At 41.3% G+C, this 21,848-nt stretch overlaps 1 protein-coding gene across 4 annotated transcripts in view; it reads left to right on the top strand.

Moving 5' to 3' along the window:
* Positions 1-1,042: 1,042 nt before the first annotated feature.
* crema (cAMP responsive element modulator a) overlaps positions 1,043-21,848 on the top strand; it is a 36,244-nt gene continuing 15,438 nt past the window's right edge. The window contains exons 1-7 of one of the 4 annotated variants that reach the window (XM_072669373.1): positions 1,083-1,125; positions 4,235-4,264; positions 4,417-4,513; positions 6,979-7,113; positions 15,277-15,362; positions 16,846-16,994; positions 17,461-17,649. In XM_072669373.1, coding sequence (XP_072525474.1) covers positions 4,427-4,513; positions 6,979-7,113; positions 15,277-15,362; positions 16,846-16,994; positions 17,461-17,649 — 646 coding nt within the window. In that variant the 5' untranslated portion in view covers positions 1,083-1,125; positions 4,235-4,264; positions 4,417-4,426. Of the gene's footprint in view, positions 1,126-4,234; positions 4,265-4,416; positions 4,514-6,978; positions 7,114-10,145; positions 10,200-15,276; positions 15,363-16,845; positions 16,995-17,460; positions 17,650-21,848 lie in introns of those variants that run through there. The other 3 variants (XM_072669372.1, XM_072669375.1, XM_072669376.1) reach the window with 3 other exon arrangements.

Raw genomic sequence — 21,848 nt, 5'->3', positions numbered from 1 at the left:
AAATTAATGAACTATTCCTTTGATTTGGCAATCCGTTCTCTCCATTTCACAAATCGTTCCCTCAATATGTTCCCTCAGTTTAATAAGTTGTTCCCTTAATTTAGCAAGACCTTCCCTTAGTTTAATAAATTGTTCCCTCAGTTTGATAAGTTGTTCCCTCAATTTAGCAATCTGTTCCCTCCATGTAATAAATCGCTCCCTCATTTTAATGAGTTGCCCCCTTAATTTTATAAGCTGTTCCCTCAATTTAATAAGTCGTTCCTCCAATTTAAAAAATGTTGTTCCTTTAATTCAATCAACAATTTCTTGCAAAATTCTTGTGATCTAGCAAGTTGTTTCCTCAATTTAATAAGTTTTTCCTTCAATTTAATAAATCATTTCTTGCAAAATTCTTGTGATCTAGCAAATCCGTTGTCTCCATTTCTACTGTTCTGTTTCTGATACTTGAAGGCAAAAAAAAAGGCTTGTACTCAGGAGGAATGACAGTAAAAGCCTCTTGGCTTGACTTTAAAATACCAGACACAAATGATGCCACGTTTAACAGTGAGAACCAGCAGAGCACTGAGAGACAGCGGCGACCTGCAGAGGAAGGAAGGTGCTGCAGCGTCTGCAGACATCAACCACCAGATGGCCCTAATGCCCCAGACATTAAAGCGCACTGACTGTCCATCCCTAACCCTTCACATTTACGCACTTTTAAACCGCTGAATGAACCAAAGCATTAGTCTGTAACGGTCTGTAACCTATGTGAGATATGTTGTTTTCTTCCCCGCGCGCAGCTCTGAGGCGCGTGTCTAAACGGGGGTAATCGGGCGAGCGGCAGCTTCACAGTCTGTCCAGTCTGTCCAGCCTTTTGTCGACAGAGAGTCCGTCAGTCTGACACTTTCGGAACTTGGCGTGAACTTCTCCTCGACTATCTGAGCGCCCCAGGTCCTGCAGAAGTGTCTGCGAGTGCTTTACAGGAGCCTGTGGCTCGAGCTCCGCCCTCGTGTAGTTTTTCTACCTCCTCCTGCATAGCCGACATTTTTCAGCCTCATCAGAGCTGACGTGGGAGCTACGTGTGCGCCGAGTCGGGCCATCCACTCCACCCGCAGCGAGTGACGAGCCACTCTACGTAAAACTTCGGTAAGTTATTGCTGGCATGTCGAACATCAGTCTGGGGGGGAGAAGAAGCCGTGAGAGTGGGAGCCGGGCGAGCCAACTTCAGGCTGTTGGCTAGCTTAGCCGGCTGGCTAACTGCGAGCAGACCTTAGAGAGACCGGGCGCACGAGCTCGCGTTACTGTTTCTGCTCAACTAAATAAACACCAACAAAACCCAGACCGAGTGTGTGTGTGTGTGTGCCCCCCGGAGTCAGACCACTACAGGCTAAACAACTCGTGGACCACCGAAGTTGGTCAGATTAGCTTCGCAGGACAGCTCGGCTGATGAACGACTGCTGCTTTGCTGCGAGTTATAATAACATTAATATTAGAAATGTGGCAAGAAGCAGATATAGACTGATGACGTAACAGCGCTTCAGATGAGAAGTGCTGCGTTCGAGTGAGCCCGGATTCGAGGGGTTTTTTTTGGGGGGGGGCGATTCTGGGGATTCTGGGGATTCTGGCTCACTGGGGTGCTCACCGTCACCGCAAGATTAATACAAATATATCTAAGTTACTGTCGCATGTTTAAGAAGAAAAAATTAGGGTTTTAAAAAGCTGCTTTTTTAAACAGACAGACTACCTGGTCGTTCTTCTTTTGTGGCGCCTCCACAGGACTAAGCGCAAATTAGCCCCAAGGCGAGGTAGCTATAGAGCTATAGCTAGCTAATAAAATACTCTAAGAGGAAGCTTCACCGCTGGAAGCTTCATAAACTACACCGTGTATCGTTCCTCCATTTATATGATCGTTTTTAGGTTGATACACCCCTCAGAAAGCGGTTAAACTACTGGTATTAGCGAAAGAGGAAGTTGGAGGTCCGACCGTTAGTCTAGTCTAGTCCGCAGTCTGTGGAGAGAGCCGCCAGCGCGCACTGGAAAACCTAACACGACAACGTGGGGAACGCAGCACGACGCACTGCTCATATTAATGTAACGGGGTCTATTTCTAACCAGCTGTTACTAGAACTCACTGTAACTGTCCCGTAAGTGACTCGCATTGCCACTGATGTTTCAGTCCGGCGTTATAACATCTCTGAGTCAGATCTTGGGTCTAAATCAACAGGCAGGAGTGGTTTCTTGTACGTGCGGTGCCTTTCCTGTTGACAGCTGAAATCCCATGGTTGTTATTACCACACTTTTTGTGGTACCATGCAAACCCCTTTCCCACTTTTAGAAATGTTGGACTGGAATGAGCTCTGTAGGGGTTCGTTCAACACTGAGAAATACTAGGTGTAGTTGTGCAGTCGGTGCAGTTAACACCAGGCTCAAAGTTGAATAGGAACGACATAGACCTTCATGTTGTACAGCAGCTGAAATCAAGATGTAACCGATAAATCAGAAACTGCACAGGAGCTCAACGTGTTTACATACAGGTCATCAGAATACACCAGTTGGCTTTCAGCGTTGGTCTATGAAATGATCTGCACTGGGCGGTTTACACTGACCTTACATATAGTAGGGCTGGGCGATATGGTAAAAATCACGATATTTAGCACAATACATGTAATCACAGACTAAATACATCAGTAGCAACAGATTCTGATAAACTACTATTCAGATCCTCTCCTGTACTGAATGCAGTGATTATTATTCAACATCTGCAGCACGTCATCTAATGAAACCAGTCTAATTACACTGTCTGTACTGAAACCTGCAGCTGATCAGTGTTTATTAAGCACTAACAGTATCCTCTATATACTTAGAAAAGCAGATTGTGTATCACGATAACAACATTTATCACAATACAATAAAATATACTCATATTGCCCAGCTCTAACATATAGTGTTTGATTTAACTGATCACATAATTATAAACTGTGCAGAACTGGTGTTTGACTAAGCTGGATGGAATAAATACTAGGGATAAACCGATACTGCTTTTTCCTTTCCGATACCATATTTTTAGGTATCTGCCGATACAAAGTTCCGACACAGACTCTGACTTAAATACTGGATAGATGCTATAAATCCTGATGTTTATTGTGTTCCACTTTTTGTAGGTTGTATTTTTTAGATTGCTAAAGTTTTAGAGCTATGAAAAAATTTAAATGGCCAAAATGCAGAAACACATGCAAGTAGGGAAGCATTATCTTGCTAAGCTTGACCAAACATCTTTTAACTGGTGTTTAAAATATATTTCATATAAAATATGATATAATATAAAAATAATAATATATTATATATAAATATATATTTCAGAACAGTGAAACAAATACCAGTTTAGAAACAAACGGTACTTATTCAGCATTTTCACATTCAGGTACATGTCTCTGTGTAAAATTATACTAAGCTTCAATGTGTGACTTTTAAACAAGCTGCTTAAACTCAGATTTTGGTTTAATGGTAATAGTTATGTTTTACTGGTTGTTAAAACAGTTGGTTTCAGAACAAAGTAATGTAATGTAAAAAATAAAAAATAAACCATGATATCGGTGCTCTATATGGCTGAAACTGATACTGTGTGTAAGTGCCAGTATCGACACTGATAAGGTACCGGTATCGGTGCTACACTAGTAAATACTTCACAGTATAAAAATCAACTGGTTTTACAGGACAAATACAATTAAAAAGTAAAGTAATTTTATCAGCCTAATTAATTTATTTCCATTTAGGCAGGAGGAATAAACTCAGCACAATAGTTTGCCTACAACACAAACTGGTCTTGATTTGTTTTTGCAAGATCATCTTCCAACCCTTTTAGAAAAGGAGTTTGACCAGGAGTTTTTGTTACTGCGACCTTTTGACTCATTTATGCAAAAGACCTCTGATTGTCTGAACTGTAAATGGCCCCTGTTTTGAGTGGCTATACTGTAAATGACCTCTGTTATGATTGGCTGTACTGTAAGTGACCCCTGTTTTAAGTGGCTATACTGGAAGTGACCTCTGTTCTGATTGGCTGTACTCTAAATGACCCCTGTTTTGAGTGGCTATACTGTGAGGGACCTGTTATGATTGTATTATTATATTAAGCCCAGACCTCAACCTGAATGACCTTCGCAAATCTGCTGTAAGCCGAATAGATGAATGTACTTTATGTAAATGTACCTGTTTTTATGACGTCACAAAAACAATGATTCAAGCTTACTTTCTACAGACGGACCCTGTGGGCGGGCGGTTATGAGGGGTACGTTTTAAAAATCAGTTAATGTTAACGTTTTACATCAAATCAAAAGTTACTTTTCCACAATATGAGCTCTTTAATGCCAAAGCAACATCTGTACTGTTACTCCTCTGAGTGTACTCAGACAGAACACTTCCTTTCTGCATGGTTGCTAGGCTGATCACCATGGATACGGCGGTGGCAACGCAGGAAGGCAGTGCGACCGAAACGGAGACAAGTCAGATTCAGAGCGACTCAGAGTCAGTCACACAGGTACACACACACACACACACACACACACACACACACACACACACACACTTGCACAGTTTGTCACCTCTTGTTGTACAGGTACATACACTCTCATTTGCTCCCTCACAGATAAATAAACTGCTGTCACACACGGACTTGCAGGTACACACAGTAATTGCACAGGTACACACACTCTCACCTGTTATAACATAGTCACTCACACTATTTCACACACACACACACACACACACTAATGCACGTACCTTTCACTTTCACCTACTGGCACAGTTCAGCCAGGTATGTGCTAATACATAAATGTAAGATCATGATAATGACCCTGTCCTTTTATCATGATTTACCATATCACCACAGTATTGCACTGAAGGGGAATTCCATCCTACAGCTCTGCATAAACCAGTGGGTGAGATAAACAGAGTCGTTCAGAGTGGTTTAGTGTGAAATCACAGACCGCTGCATTATACAGACACCCACCAACCATTCACAGTGGTGAAGAATGGAACCATGATGTCTACAACCCAAATGAAGCCCTTTTATTTTTAATATTTTTAATGATTTTTATCTAAATCCACCAGTAAGCCTTTATGTGTCTTCTGAGTTTTATATGTAATGCTGGTTATGATGGTAAATGCAAAAAGATCATCTTTTCATCTTTTTGATTTTGCCCTACAATGTCCTGCATGTACCCGTTCGCTATGCATGCATTAGCTAATACAATTTAGACCAGAACCTCACTGTAAAACTACCATAAAACAATGCCTCATGTAGCAACTATCTGAAGTCAGGCAGGTTAAAATGATAAAGTAACTAAATACAGTGTTTTGTTTTTATACAGTAGTTATATAGTTATAGTAGTTATGTAGTTATACAGTAGCACTTTTCTGGCATTGTTCTGCATCTCAGTTTCTTTTAAGTTGAGCTCAACTCAAAAACATTAGTAAAGGAGCTGCAGATGAAGTAGTAGATTGTAAAATTGTTAATCTCTGTCCCCTCCCTCCAACATGGTTATTCCTATTTGGAGGTCCCATAGGCGACCTTCCTATTCTTCCTATAGGCGCCGGACCGTGGAGAACTGTGGGGTTGACAGAATTCAAAAGTATGATTTCCTTTCCCTTAACAAGCAGCCAGTTAGACCATTGTGTTTAAAGCTCTTAAGTGGTACAATGGTCTAACTGCTTGCTCATTGAGTGTGAGGAGCTCATACATTCAAATCCCAGCAAGGGCTTAGTGCCTCCCAGTTTAGGGACATCATGTGACAGGGGAAGTCCTAACACTTTATTTACTAACCTCTGTTTTAATTGACTGTACTGGAATTAACCACTGTTCTAATTGGCTATATTGTAAATGCCCTCTGTTTTGTTTGGCTGTACTGGAATGGACCTCTGTTCTGATTGGCTATACTGTAAATGACATCTGTTTTGTTTGGCTGTACCGGAATTAAACTCAGTTCTGATTGGCTGTACTGTAAATGCCCTCTGTTTTGTTTGGATGTACTGGAATTCGCCTCTGTTCTGATTGGCTATATTGTAAATGACCTCTGTTTTGTTTAGCTGTTGCCAAATGCTCTCTGCACTGATTGTAGATGTGGCACAATGTTCGAACTGCTTGCCTCGTCAAGAGCGAGGAGCTCATACGTTCAAATCCCAGTAAAGCATTAGTGCTCCCAGTTTAGGGACATCATGTGACAGGGGGAGTCCTAACCTGCAGATGGGAAGGAACAGCCACAGACTCACAAACAATCTTCATAAACAATATTCATTTATTTCTGTTTATTAATTAACGTTTTTGAGGCTCAACCTGAACTGTGGTGGTTAAAGAGGCATTGAACTCTTCAGACATCGCAATCCTATCATGGTCACAGTGAATCATTCTGACTCTAGAACAGCGTTTCACAGCAAACCTATGGTGGAATTCCTCTTTAGGTAAAGGTATACATCTACATCTACAGGATTGTTCACACCTGTCATTAGTTTGGCAACCAGTGTGCATATGTGAGCAAGTGTGACCCTATTAATATAGCATTCACCACTTATACAGATACACTGTCTAAACTCAGTCTAAAATTCAGATTTAGAAAAACTGATATGTGAACTCAGCCATAGTCTGGAACAGTGTCTGCAACAACATTACAATGTGTGTCGGATATTGTGGTATACCTTATCACTGAATGTCAGTAAATGTCAGTGAAGTGTTTGCTAACGTCACACACCCTCACTCATAAGGGTACACGCACTTACATACTCATATACACCCACTCATTCCCGCCTACTGTGCCACTGTGCTACTATACCTCATGTTCCACTCACACTGACCATCAAACTAAACTGTGGCATCGGCTTTAGCCACTGGAGGATGAAACAGGTGGGTTTGTGCTGTTAAATGTGGTCTTACTGGAGTTTAGTGTTTAGATTGTGTTGTTGTCACTGAGTCGGACGCCCCTCTAAACCCCCCACTCCTCTATCTGTAAGGTGAGTGAGAGCATAGGAGAGTCAGCAGGTGTGGAAGTAGTGACGTTACCTGGGGGCCAGACGCTACAGGTGCAGGGAGTCATCCAGGCTACACAACCCTCTGTCATTCAGTCACCTCAGATACAGACCATACAGGTAACACACACACACAGACTGCACTGTTCAGCACAACCTTCACATTTATTTATTTATTCATTCATTCATTCATTCATTCATTTATTCACCTCAGATCCACACCATACAGGTAACCTGCCAACACACTATGTGGTCAAAAGTATTGGGACATCAGCTTATTCATTGTTTCTTCTGAAATTAAGGGTATTATAAAAAAGAGTTCCTGCTTTTTTGATTATCTTTAATGTCCAGGGAAGTCTTTATAGTAGATTTTGAAGCATTGCTGTGAGGATTTGATTGCATTCAAGAGTGTTAGTGAGGTCAGGCTGTTGTCATCCCTAACTCCTCAACTCATCCCAGAGTTATTGAATAGAGCACCATCGCTTCAGAGAACGCAGCTCCAATGGGGGTTTATACTCTAGCCCACGCCTGGCATTAGGCATTGTGCCTATAGGTTCATATTTAGTTGTTCCAGGGAGTCCTTTTATATTCTACCGAACAATATTTAGTTTACATTACCGTGGCACCACACACAGCCTTGAGACAGGGACGTTTTTTAGCTTTTCAGCTTGAATTGCGGTTGTGATTTCACCCATCTTCATTGTTTACACAGAGGAGCAGCCCGGCTAAGCCCTGACTTTCTCTCACAGCACCTCAAAGGTTAGCCTTGTGATTGGTCAGGGTTATGCTGACCTAAGCCTGACCCCTTTTAGAACTCATGATCATATACAGCAGACCTTTATTAGACTTTAGGAAGATCGTAAGACACACTTTGTAAATTTACACAGAGGGTCCTGATGAGCCAAATTAACTTAATTAGAGAGTAAAAACTCTTATGTTTATGTTCCCAGGGGCTTTAAAGTAGCTGTATGCATGCATTAGAAGGGGTGTCCACAAACATTTGGACATATAGTGTATCAACACAGACCGGTGCCATTCAGTTAACCTAGATACACAAATACAGGTAACAGATAAAGGTTAATTCATGCTGTGCATTAACACAACCCTCTATTAATCAGTCACCTAATGATACACACACCGTGAAACTAAAGCATTTACAAAAACCATCTGTTTAGTCTACAGCAGTTTAGCTCCACCCATGCATGTGAAGGTGATGGGAACTCTGTCCTCTCAGACTGCTTTTAAGCGAAGCATAATACAGGACAGCCAGTCAGAACAAGTAATTTGCAGATTGACGCTAAAAAACAAAAACCTGCAAAAACCTCATCTCCAAATAGCAGCTTCTTATGTTTCAGTGGAAGTGAATGGAAAAAAGTGTATTCTACCTTATTTAGGAGCATTTCTATTGGACCATTCATCATGGAATTTTGGAATCTGAAAAAAGGCAGAAATTGAGTTGACAGTGACGATTTCCCGGCATTGTAGCAAAAACCAAAAAGCCAGTTTAAGGAATGAAAGGAACAGTGTTCTGGTACATAAACCCACACAGATATGGATCTCAGGAAAATATGCAGGAACAAATGGCATATTTGTTTTTAGGTTTGTTTCCTGTTACCTGTTTTGCTTAGTATGGTAGTTTTCATTTACAAACAAATAGTCCAACTAACACTTGGTATCAAGTTATGTAGGTATACATTAGGGATGCATGATTGTGGTTGATACCAATTTAAAGAAAGTAAAAGTATAATGCACACTATAATACATACACATCAAACTGTTAAGAAATGGATCAACAATTAATTTGACATTGGGATGACACCTCTAAATCAGCACATTTTTAGTATTATCATGAAATGAAAAGTAGTGTATTTGGTAGTATATTTTACTCTACATTTGCTACACAGAGTAAAGACTCTTATTGTAGCATTAAGATTTAGCATAATGGGCCCTATCTTACACCCATACACCCCTCCAACAGTCTGTTCTCACGCCTAAATCAAGCTGCGCGACGTGGGGTTGATGGCTTGCCTAAAGATAGCTAAAATAGGGCCCAATGTATTAGGAATTTGCCAGAGCATGTCCTAAATGAAAACATTGGTATTTATTGCTAAATTGTCAGTTGTGATTATCAGATTATGAAGGGTGCATGATATATCAGCAGATGGGTTATCATGCACCTGTATTTTGAATATTAGCTATGCCCTGCTTTCTCATTAAAAAGAATGGGCAGTAGGGTGCCTTTGCCTCCTTAGTGACATGCATTATGTTTCAAAGTCAGGTAATTGTAGATCTTTTCTCAAGGTCTTTTGCCAGAGGGTCAGCCATACACTTGGATTTTGTAAGGAACTCACATGGTCCCAGCTGATCCAACTAATTGCTGCCTTCAGAAGTCCTTGATTGGCTGAATGGGGTGTGTTAGATTTGGATTGGAGTTGAAACCTGCAGTAAGGTAGCTCTCCGAAGAAGGGGTTGGAGACCACTGCTCTGTACCTATCGCCTGACATTGATTAATGTCTACCAATCACCTGACAAGTGAATGAATTTGTGCACCAGCGGGATTGGGTAGTATAGGATCGCCATGGCAACAGACAGGGTGAGTGTAACTGGTTATGGAGCTAATGAGATTTGTGAGTGTGAGAGAGTTGATTCCTTTAATCTCATTAGTTTAGCTTTCACGTCAAGCATCCGTTCAGCTCCAGAGTCAGCACAGACACGAAATAAACAACAGAAAACAAACAGGTGCCGATGTCAAGGCAGGTGTTACTAAGCCTGTCACAATGACTATTTTTTGGGGGCGATATATTGGCCCAGAAACAATTGCGATAAACAATTAGGTAGTCATTTTAAGAAGACAATTTTATGTCACTTATATAATGATAATATAATAACAGAATACTGCATTTACACCCTATTAAAGAGCAGTGAACTTTTAATTGTTAGGAATATTCAGACATTAGAATATAATAATATACCCCATTCATAAACATAGAAAAAATAAGACCACTGTTTTTAAACAAAGTCGACATACTGGCTCGTTCATGTTAAAAGGCTGTCCTCGCCCATTCGGCTTAAAGCCAAAATGTCCCCAAACCAGAGCTGTGGAATGTGGCTTGGAACCAAATCTGTTTGGACTTGGGGTTGCAGTTTGGGGGAAAAAACAGCTATTAGCTGACTTACAACCTAATTTGATGCAAAGCACACATGAGGTGAGGTAAGAGCAGATTCTGTTTGTCTTGCATTGGAATACAAGATGGGGTAGATTTACTAAATGAATTGGTTTTAGGGCAGTAACTCAAATGGGGTAGATTTATTAGAGGGATTGGTTTAGGAGCAGTGATTCAGATGGGGTAGGTTTACTGGAAGGACTGGTTTAGAGGCAGTAACTCAGATGGAGTAGGTTTACTAGAGGGATTGGTTTGAGCGCAGTAACTTAGATTTGGTAGATTTATTAGAGGGATTGGTTTAAGGGCAGTAACTCAGATGGGGTAGATTTATTAGAGGGATTGGTTTAGGAGCAGTAACTCAGATGGGGTAGGTTTACTGGAGGGATTGGTTTAGGGCCAGTAACTCAAAGAGGCAGGTTTACTGGAGGAATTGTTTGGGGCAGTAACTCAGAGGGGCATTTCTCAGCTTATGACTACTTTTAAAATACCTATGAACTATGAACTGTCTGTACTACATACAGTGCTGCCCATTATAAATTGGACAGCGGAACAATGTCTGTTCATTCTGTACATTCTGTTCTCCATCACACTGGATTTGAAAAGAGACCTTGGAGGGTATCTTGTAAATTAAAGCGCAGAGCTCTTTAAGGTTACTTCTTTCTATTTTGGGTGAATCGCATCTATCTCATTTTACTAATCCCTGAGACTAGGGGATGTCTTATAAAAATATAATAGCATAATAGGGGTCCAGCAACTAATTGCCCTAGTCGGCTACAATCAGCGACCAAATTAGTTGCCAACTAATTTAATAGTCGCAAATTTCTCATAGTGACTTCTCATACATACATGGACAGCGGATTAAAAGCCAAAGTTTAACTGTGTGAACACTGTGAACCGTTTGACAGTATAGAATACAGACTTCTTCTTACAGGCTACTTCTTACAGTAATAATTCCCTGAATCTGGACACAGAGCTGCAGTGGTCACATGAACTGTCACACGAATGGAGCGTGTGGATAAAACTGGTACAAAGCCATATGGCAACATACCCACACATCTGCAGAGCATCATAGCGGGTTCCACCAAGTTCCACCTTTCTACAAGAAGAACCAATCAGCTTGCTGGGTAAGGATAAAGCCCCACCCTTCAACAGAAAGAGCCAGGCAGCTTGCTGGGTGTGGATAAAGTCCTGCCCTGGTAACTTGCTAGTTACGAGTGAAAGAGGGTCGACGATATTGTGGCTTCGCGCAGAACGTGTCAAAATAAAAGTCACAAACAAAGCAGAAACACACAATACTTTCAAACTAAAAGCTAGAATTACTGGCACACGTTTGTCCTATTTTTTGTTTTTTACTGATCTGAAAAATTAATTTAGTTCTGTTATTTTTTTTGCTGCTGTTTTACACATTTTGCACACATATTGTGTTCATTGTTAGTTAGAAAATATTTAGTGGTTATTTGTTTCAATAATCGATAGATTATCTAAAAAGTTATTTGTTGCAGCCCTTTATCATGGTAGCCTTTTAATGCTACATGATATGTTTTGTGATACTTTGACACACAGTTATCACGCATCAAAAACCTACATCAAAAATTCAGTACAATCATTTTTTATTCAGGATTACCTGCTGTACATCCAAATAGCTAATTATTCATGTTCTTGTACTAATTACAATCATGTAATCAAGTATGCAGTTGGTTAGTGTTCTACAGAAAGTGTAATCATAAAAACATTTATTCAAAATTATCATCATAATCAATATTGTTGACTGTTAAATTGGTATGTTTAGTAATTGGTTGCAGATCCTTTGTTGTCAACCACTTCCTGAACAGTGGCTGATAATGTTGTTAATTATATCACACATGACTGGCTAAATAAATGCACGGATGAACACGCTAGGCTTCTCCATAAGCCAAACACTAGGCATGTACATCAGACAGCATTCAGAGGACACTCGTAAATACATTTTTGCCTAACGCTAACCTGATTCTTGTTACCTGTAGATGGGCCTTAGCAGATTCCTAGCACTGTTTATCGCCACAAGCCAAAACGTGCTACCAACATGCAATTAAATACAAATAGAATTGTAATTAGGCCATTTCCAGTTCCCACCCATTAGCTTGTACTCTCTATCACACTCTGTGCTAGCAGCTCTAGGAAGGTGGAATCACACAGACAAGTGACACTAGAAAGCTAACTGCCAGTTCTGTTACGTCAGCAAAGAGATGCCTGGTCTGTGATGGACGGAGAGGGAGGTCCATGTGTCAGTATCTGCACCGATCAGCTATAGCATTAACACCACTGACCGGTGAAGTGAAAAGCATTTGTTATCTACAGGAGCATCTGTTCAGGGGTGGATATGTTGGGCAGCAAATGAACAGTCAGTTCTTGGGTCAGGGTCATGGACACCTAAGGCTCACCGATTGCGTTCCATGGAAGCCCCAACTCACAACTTGCAGGACTTGATCTGCTGATAACGTCTTGGTGCCAAATACCACAGGACACCTTCAGACGCTCTCGAATGTTTACTTATGTTGATGCAGAACAAGGGGGACCTGCTAAATATTAGGCAGGTGGTGTTAATGTTATCAAAGCTGATCCTAATTAACTTTCAGTGGACGTCAGTGGAAGGAGCATTTCTAATTCTCCCCCAGAGAGTTATGTCACTAGTGTACTTACCCGATTTTTCTTCATGATTGAAAGGATTTTTCCATCTGCCGCTGTTGTTGAGTGTTTTCAGAGTTCTTCCAGCTTGTTGACTTTGGCACACCTCAGGTTTTCGCAATGTCTCTGATTCATTTATTCTGAATTGCTTGCCTCATGATGGCTTGCTTAACTGGCATTGAAACCAATGGTTTGTTATGAATGAACTCTCTTGCACTCAACAACATACAAGAAACAGCTGAGCAGCAGTTTAGTTATGGTGAGGTGAAATGAGGTGGCTTTGTATAAACAAGGTGGGGATTTTTTCATGGTTCACCCAACATTGATGTAAATAGCCTTGATTCAAAGCTGGTGTAATAGCAATTAAAAGCTTATAAACTTTGCATCCTGCCCTCATCCTCTGCCCAACCCCTACCTCAAAAGGGTTTACATCATGCCCCAAAAGGTGGGGGGGGGGGGCATAATGTAATATGTGGGCTGGTTAGACCAGTGCTGGTGTAAAAGATAACGATCGGGTGAAGACAGGATCTCGGAGTAAGAACTCTTAGAGGTAGGTTACATGGGGGCTTCTCAAACTGAGGCTCCAGACCTTCTCCCTGGCTCTCACTCTTTTTTTTCTCTCTTACTTGCTATACTTGACAGGTAGTATTTTTTTATTAATATATAGTATTTGCCTGCTTTATCTGGGTTATAGCCTTATTACTTTAGTTATTATTCAACTGTTTGGTGTAACTCAGGTTATTGTGTACCATTAATAAATCCGTCTGTGTGACCTTAACCCTCTGGGGTCTACGAATGCGTTGGTATGTTAAATGCATGTTTCTTGCCATTTCTATTAATATCTTAGCAATAAAACAGCTCGGAAATACAGTTCAGCTATTTCTGTATCTGAATCTGTAGAGCCCTTTTTTATTGATGACAGGGTTGATGACAGGGTTATGAGTTCAGTACCCGAGCTGCCACTGTTGGGCCCTTGAGCAAGGCCCTTCACCCCCCTTGCTCCCTGGGTGCCACAGCAATGGCTGCCCACCACTCCGGGCACGTGTGTATGTGTGTGTTCACTGCACAGATGAGTTAAAGGCAGCGGCCAAGTTTCAGCTGTGTCCGACACAAATAGTAAATATGGTTGTCTTTGTTTACATTTAAATTTGTCTACAGGAAATATTAAGAATTTCTAAAATCAGACCTCAATTTTTTAGGTATAGGCTCAGAATATCTCTTCACACAGTGCTATAGGTCACATGGGGTTTTTTATTATAGTGATTCTTATTTCAACATTTTGATATAAAATGTTGGGTATTATCTATTATGCAAGGTTAAACCAGTAGGAAGTTTGACCTACTGGTTTGAAGTGTGTATTATTGTGCTAACTCTTAATAATGTTCTTTGGGTATTCAGGATTGAAGTTATTCAGACACTACTCTGACTATAGTCTTAATCTTTATCAAGTCAGTTTATGTATTCACGCATTTAACCTTCACTGGTCCTGGTAACTGTCAATGGAAAAGACTTCCGAAGTGAGGTATACAGGAGTGAAAAAAAAAAACCTAAACTGGTTTTCTTGGTATTCTGCACTTTAACTTCATAAGCTCATTTTAAAGTGACAGTCCGTGCGTTTTGGGGATTTAGGGATTTAGAGACCTCTCTGGTGAGAATGTGTAATTGCATCCAGCATGCAGAAGAGTTCTTTTAAAATGTGCATTGTGGCGCTGTCTCCTTTCACCGTGGATGAATCCAAACATTGCAAGTTTACATTTAGTTAGTTCCTTTGGTTTGACAGTGGGTGAATGAGCAGATGAAGGCTGAGTCTGTCATGCTGATGTCTCCATGTTTGCCGTGGCTGTTCGTTTGTATCAGTGCCATTAGCAGGTCACCAGCAAACAGATGATGGATCCTCTTTTAGAGGCTGTGCATGTGATGGAAGTACATATAAGCCTGACATGGCCAGGAAAACTCCCACGAAAACCTACCAGACCACTCTGTTTTTTAGAATGAATATTTTAGGCACTGCAGGGATGGTCATGCTGACAGCATTTATTACCATTTATTGCCCCTCCCCACCCAAAAAAAATTAGCTTTTTTGATTGAAAAAGACTGCTGCTTTAAATCCAATATGGTGGAGCAAAAACAAACCATTCCAATGGAATATGCTAGTGTTGCATGTCTGTATCATGAGGTCAAATAACATGAGCAGAAAGTTTAGTGCAAAGAACCTGCTGAAAATTAAAACAAAGAGATGTGTTAAAAGGACAGTGTTTGAACACTGTGCTCAGAAACTACACGTTGTGTTGATTATGTTGGCTGTAAATGTGCCATCTGTGTTTACAAGCCATCTGTTGATGGTTTATGAACAGATTTTATTACCTCTGCAACAGTTTTTATGTTTCTGCTTGTATCATAGGTGCACACTGTATGTTCATTCATGTCTGTGTTCCATATGTATTCGTGTGTACAGGTTGCTGCTACAGCTGATGGAGAGGAAACAGATGTTTTGGAGACGCAAAAGAGGAGAGAGCTTCTTTCCCGACGACCTTCTTACAGGTGAACTCACTCCTCTTTGACCTTCAGTTTAATAAGAGGTCATTACACTAGGTGTTGGAAGGTATACATTATATAGGATCCACAGTCCATCTGGTCCACAGTGTTGCGTCAATTGCTCTGTACCACTTGTCACAGATAACATTCCCATCCGGCATCAGTGGCCTGTGGGAGACCACGGTTATGCTGTTGGGAGGCACTCAGGACGTGAGACGTCCATTCTCGGTACACCTTCATTACAGCGCCTCCAGAAAATCCCACAAAGGTAGCGGTTTCCGAGACGCTACCACCCTTTGCACACTGTCACAGTCATATCAGAACATTATGACCACTCCTGGTTTGGAACATCACAGACGCCATGTGACAGAGTTTGTTGCACAAATAAATAAGCGAGCACATCAGTCAGCCGTAGCAGAGTGCAAAACGATTTGACTGATGTCCAAAATGGAAATTACCTGGCTACCTGGAAACGCTCGGCTGTCTTCTGTATTACTTCTACCAGCATTTCCTAGGGGACTCTCAGGCACTCTCAGGCCAGTTGGGAGACAAAGTACCTCCAGCGGGTCTGGGTTTTGCTTGGGGTTCCCCTTCTAATTGCCAGTACACCCCCAACAAAAGGCGACTAGGGGGATAACCTCCTTAGCTGGCTCCTCTTAAAGTGAAGGAAAAGCAGCCCTACTCCAAGCTCCTTATTCAGTCGCAAAGAGTGAGCCAGCAGTAAGGTGAGGTAGGAAAAATAGATGGACTGGTAAATTTAGTTCTCTCATCACCATTGATGCTTTACTTAAATCGATCTCACGATTTCACTGACTATATATGTATATGTAACATTTTGTGATACGCAGCTCCGTGGAGTCGTGGAATTATGGTTTCTGGAATGATGGTTGATGCTCTATCCAATATTTTTGGAATGAGTTGATGAGTTTTGGTTGAGGTAGGGTGGTAAACAACATCCCGAGTCTCACTGAATGCAATCACATCCTCAAAATCTAGTAGAAAGCCTTCCCTGGACCGTAGAGACAGTTACTCCAACAAAAGCAGGATAAGCTCCCCTTGATTTTGAAAGAAACAATAAATTAAATAAAAGAATAATAATATAAATTAAAAATATAAATGGCTCTCACTGGAAATGACAATTGGAGACTGTATTGAGTGAAAATCATGTGATTTTTCAGGGTTCGGGTTCACATTATCAAAAAGTATATTACATTACTAAGAGAAGTACTAATAATTGCATTTTGAGGAAGCATATTTTGTCCTCATATAGAACTATAACAAACCACACTGCATTTTACTGCTTTAGGACAAATTGGAGCGCTTAGGACGTAAGAGATTAATTCCAATTAACGTCACAAACATTTGAATCACCCTGAATTTTTGTAGTTGTATGATAATTCTTAGAGGGCCCAGAATTCCCTGCAGTATCAACACCCTGCATGTGTGGATGTTTACATTTTAATTACTCGTGTGTTTTGTTGTTGTGCAGAAAGATCCTGAGTGAGTTGTCGTCTGACACTCCTGCTGTGCCAAAGATCGAGGAAGAAGAGAAGGCCGAAGAAGACATCCCTGCTTCTTCCAGCGTTGCTACGGTGACCGTGCCATCATCTATTTATCAGACCAGCTCAGGACAATACAGTATGTGTATACGTCAAACACACATACACACACACACACACACACACTCATATATGTATGTAAGTGTATCTGAATTCATACAGATCAGCGTGATTGCATCAGCAAACCTCTGTTTATCTCACATTTTTCATTTCCATTAATGACCAGCTTTGGTTGGCTAATTGCCATGATTAAAAAAACAGGGTTTGTTCTGTGAGTCGTGTTGGTATTAGCATTAGCTTTTTAAGCTAGTTTAAGATCAATGACTGTAAAAAGTATGAACAGCACAATGTCATTCAAAATTTAAGCACTTTTTTGATACAGCCAGTGAGAGCAGTGGTCCTTAACATACACCACCAATTGACACCACCAGTACAAGCAAGCCGTTTTTCATATTGGTTTAAGACTCTTCACAGTTGTCCTTCAAAGAACAGTGAACATTATAACTGTTGGCCAGTTGGCTAAGTATTTCTCTCTGTTTCTGTAGTTGCCATAACTCAGGGTGGAGCGATTCAGATCGGAGGTCCTGGAGGAGAAGGGCTGCAGGGGGTTCAGGCTTTGACTCTGCCCAGCCCCGCTGCCCCTCAGCCCGGAGCCACCATCCTGCAGTACGCCCCTCAGGCTGGAGACCCCACACAGCAGCTGCTGCTGTCTGCTGGACAAGTGCTAGTCCAGGGTAAGAGATCTTCTCATTGCCCGGTATCTCACTCTTTTTTTTCTCATGCTGTCATGCACATAAAATGCAGACAAGCAGTCATTCTCACTAGACAGCTGGGTTAGACTTTATTTTACTGTGACATACACAAATAGAAAGTCAGGCGAATGTGAAAGAAGACAGTAACTGATTACAGAGCGTTAACTCGGCGTTGTTTTGTCAAAGGTTCTCCTAACACACATTTTCTACTTCTGCTCATCTCAGTTTGGTCAACAATACAGTTAAAGTTTATAGTGAATGTGTTGCAGCTGAAATTGCTTAAATGTTTCATAAGATCATTTAGTCATATAGTCTGGGTTCCTCTCCTTCAAATTGATTACTATTTATTCCCATCTGCAGTTTAGGACTCCCTCTATCACATGGGGAGTGCCTTTCTATTCTCAGACTCTTGACCATGGAGGGCTTTTGGTGTTGATGGGATTCGAACTTATGACTGCCTCTCTCTTGACGGTGGCAGTTGGACAGTTGCACGACCCTGAAGCTGTGAAATTATGCAAATTTCTTGATTTGTAATTGTATCTAAAAAAACCTGATGGTATAAACACATTGTAAAAATCAATTACTAATGTTTTTGAGGCTCAACTCAATATGTGTTGCCCTCCAAACTGGGACGTAGAACTAAAAATTAGTTAGGAGTTAGGAGAACCTTTGACTTAACTCAGGTAAATTATCATATTATGTTGGCCTGCCTTTACATGTTTTACAGAATAAGCAACCAATTAAGGACGACTTGTTTTTACTTAACGACTGATACAGGCACACTCGGTTCCATAAACAGAAGACGAAACATATACGTACCTTCCACTAACTCCAACACACCAACAGGCAACACACCAGGAAGCCGAACCCGGTGCAGATGCAAGAGCAAAGCTTTAGGCCATTCAAACCAGCACTGCCACATCATATCAGTACAGATGCTGTGTCAATTTGTCACAGAAAGCCACTCTGTGACAAATTGCTTTGCTTTTCTAAGAAAAGCACTTTGATCAGTTAAGGGTATCACATCTATAAACTTAACACAACAGCAATCAATAGAAGTGTGAAAGCATATGTAACCGATACTGTGGGGTGTAAGCGGGAAATGGTGTGGTTAAGTCCTAGTTTCAGCCTTTACCACCATCTTATATAGGTACACAAGGTATGTAGATACTGCTAGAGTTCTATATTGTACCCAAATAGGAAAAAGCAGGCGTCTGAAATTATAGCTTTCAGTTTTGACCTACAGGTTGCAGTATTGTTCTGCAGAGTGTTTCGAATTTGGATAAAACAACAATTTGTGGTGGTAAGCTAAGCAAAAGTCGACTCAGTTCTCAGAAAGGGTGGGTCAGACCACAGTGATCTTTGTGAGACTTTTTGGAAATGACACCGATTCTCTCTTCTGACTCTTTTTTTTACGTCATCCAGCAGTTCGGTAGTTGCGTGGAAAAGCAATTTGCATGGTGTGCATTTGTGTGTGATTTGTTTCTTGCAGTTGGATGCTGCACGCAGGTTAGCAGAACAACACAAGCTGTGTTTATTCTCAGACGGCTGATTCGTCGTGCTCGCCAGACGCAGCCTGTGCTGTAGAGAACTGGTCAGACTTGCTGCTTTGTCCCACAGAGACAGCTCGTGCACACTGAGCTCTATAGTCCTATGATACAGAATTCACCCAGCAAACCAGGATAAGAGCAGTGACCTCTGTGGTCTGTGGTGTGCTGTTATTCATATCTCAGCAGTGAGTGAGTTTATATTAGAATAGATACAGGCATTGGTTTTTGGTTAGACAAACATGGGTTTGGTTGAGGACTTCTTTGGGTATTGCAGCCACTGTAGGGATTTAAACAACATGGAGTTTAATGTAACCTCTTAAACTCCTCGGAACCTACATGTGTTTCCTGGCTTTTTCTTTCTCCACTGGTATAACCTAGTCCCAACTAGGTTGTAATGAAAGTCACAGAGTATATAGGGAGTTGGTTAGATAAACTATATACTGGACATTATTTAAGAGCTCTTTGGTGATGGTTAAGCTAACTTAACACGCAAGTGCGTAGACTTCGTAAACGCTATGTTAGTGTTTCCTTAACAAATGCACTCCTACTGTCCTACTTTCCCGTTATAGATAAATTAGCTTATAGAAAAAAGCAAGTAATTGCATTTTATATATATATATATATATATATATATATATATATTTATTTTGGCATGACTAGGACTCTATAGAGCTTCATAACTTATTCTGTTTCATACATAGAATATAAACAACATAGTAATTTCACCATGTGTATAATGAAGGCTTTAGGTACTATAGGGTTTGCTTGGTCTCACAAAATGACAATATATGAAGGAAGGAGTCACATGAGCCTTGGTTCACATCCCAGCATATCACAGTAAAACTGACCTTGAAAAATTTACTAATAAATTGCCTTCTTTTTTAAAATAGAAATCTATTAGCCACAGTAAGCCTATCGTTGTAGGTGAACAGTGGCTTATTTTACTACAAATATGCATATTCAACAGAGGAAAGATATACTGTATAATAGTTTTTATTGTGCAAAACAGAACTACACAATAAACATGTAAACCTGTCATTTTTACTGCAGTCTGAACACAGACCTTTAGAATAAGTCTATAAAGTGTTTAAAGTGCAGCTTTATCTCAGAAGTCTGTTTTGTTTTTTTTGTGTTCAGAAAGTGTTTGGTGGTAGGACTGCACAGTATATCGCTTCTGCATAGTCATCACAATCTGCATATGCGCAGTAGTCACATCGCAGGACATGCAATGTCCCGTACGGCAAAAATAAACCAGACACGTCATGTTTTTTGCTGCTTGAGACAAAAAGGAAAATTGTAATTTAAGTCAAGTCAAGTCAAGTCAAGTGGGTTTATTGTCATTTCAACTACATACAGAGTACACAGTGAAACGAAACAACGTTCCTCCAGGACCATGGTGCAACATAGACAGTGCATACAAAACACAAGTGCAACACAAACAAACAAGTGCGGACAGACAACACAACACAGTACAGACAGAGGATAATAAATAATGACGGTAGTGTGCAAGTTGTGCAATGTGCAATAAATAGAGTCCAGTGAGGTAGTAAAGTTATTAGTGCAAATGCTTGTGCAAAAAATGCTTCCCATGTTATCTGGGGTAAATGGTTGGAAAGAGAGAGAGAGGGAGAGTGTACATGTACCAGAAAGATATCAGTTCAGAAGTTGAGTTGTGTTGAGGAGTCTGATGGCTTGGGGGAAGAAGCTGTTGCAGAGTCTGGTCGTGTTGGACCGGATGCTACGGTACCTTCTTCCTGATGGCAGGAGGGAGAACAGTCTGTGTGAAGGGTGGGTGGAGTCATCCACAATGCTGGTTGCTTTGCGGATGCAGCGGGTGGTGTAAATGTCCATGACGGAGGGGAGAGAGACTCCGATGATCTTCTCAGCTGTCCTCACAATGCGTTGGAGGGACTTGCGGTCAGAGGCTGTGCAGGTCCCAAACCAGGCAGTGATGCAGCTGCTTAGGATGCTCTCTATGGTTCCCCTATAGAAGAGGGTGAGGATGGGTGGAGGGAGACGGGCCTTTCTCAGCTTCCGGAGGAAGTAGAGACGCTGTTGGGCTTTCTTGGCTGTAGAGCTGGTGTTCAGGGACCAGGTGAGGTTCTCCGCTAGGTGGACACCAAGGAACTTGGTGCTCTTAACGATCTCCACAGAGGAGCCGTTGATGTTAAGCGGAGAGTGGTCCGGTCTTGATTTCCTGAAGTCAACAATCATTTCCTTGGTCTTCTCTACATTCCAGTGAAGGTTGTTGACTGTACACCAGTCTGTCAGCTGCTGCACCTCCTCTCTGTATGCTGACTCGTCGCCTTTGCTGACGCCTTTGTATCATCGGCGAACTTTATGATGCTGTTAGAACTGTGTTTCGCAACACAGTCATGAGTCAGCAGGGTGAACAGCAGAGGACTCAGTACACTGCCCTGAGGTGCCCCAGTGTTCATGGTGATGGTGCTGGAGCTGCTGTCCCCGAACCGGACTAACTGGGGCCTTCCTGTCAGGAAGTCCAGGATCCAGTTGCAGAGGGGGGTGTTGAGGCCCAGCAGGCTTAACTTCCTGGTGAGGTTCTGTGGGATGATGGTGTTGAATGCTGAACTGAAGTCTATGAACAGCATTCTGACGTAGGTGTCCTTCTTC

The sequence above is a fragment of the Salminus brasiliensis genome, chromosome 23 (assembly GCF_030463535.1).
Source record: "Salminus brasiliensis chromosome 23, fSalBra1.hap2, whole genome shotgun sequence".
Lineage (NCBI taxonomy): Eukaryota > Metazoa > Chordata > Actinopteri > Characiformes > Bryconidae > Salminus > Salminus brasiliensis.
This window is presented reverse-complemented; position numbering and strand designations above follow the sequence as displayed.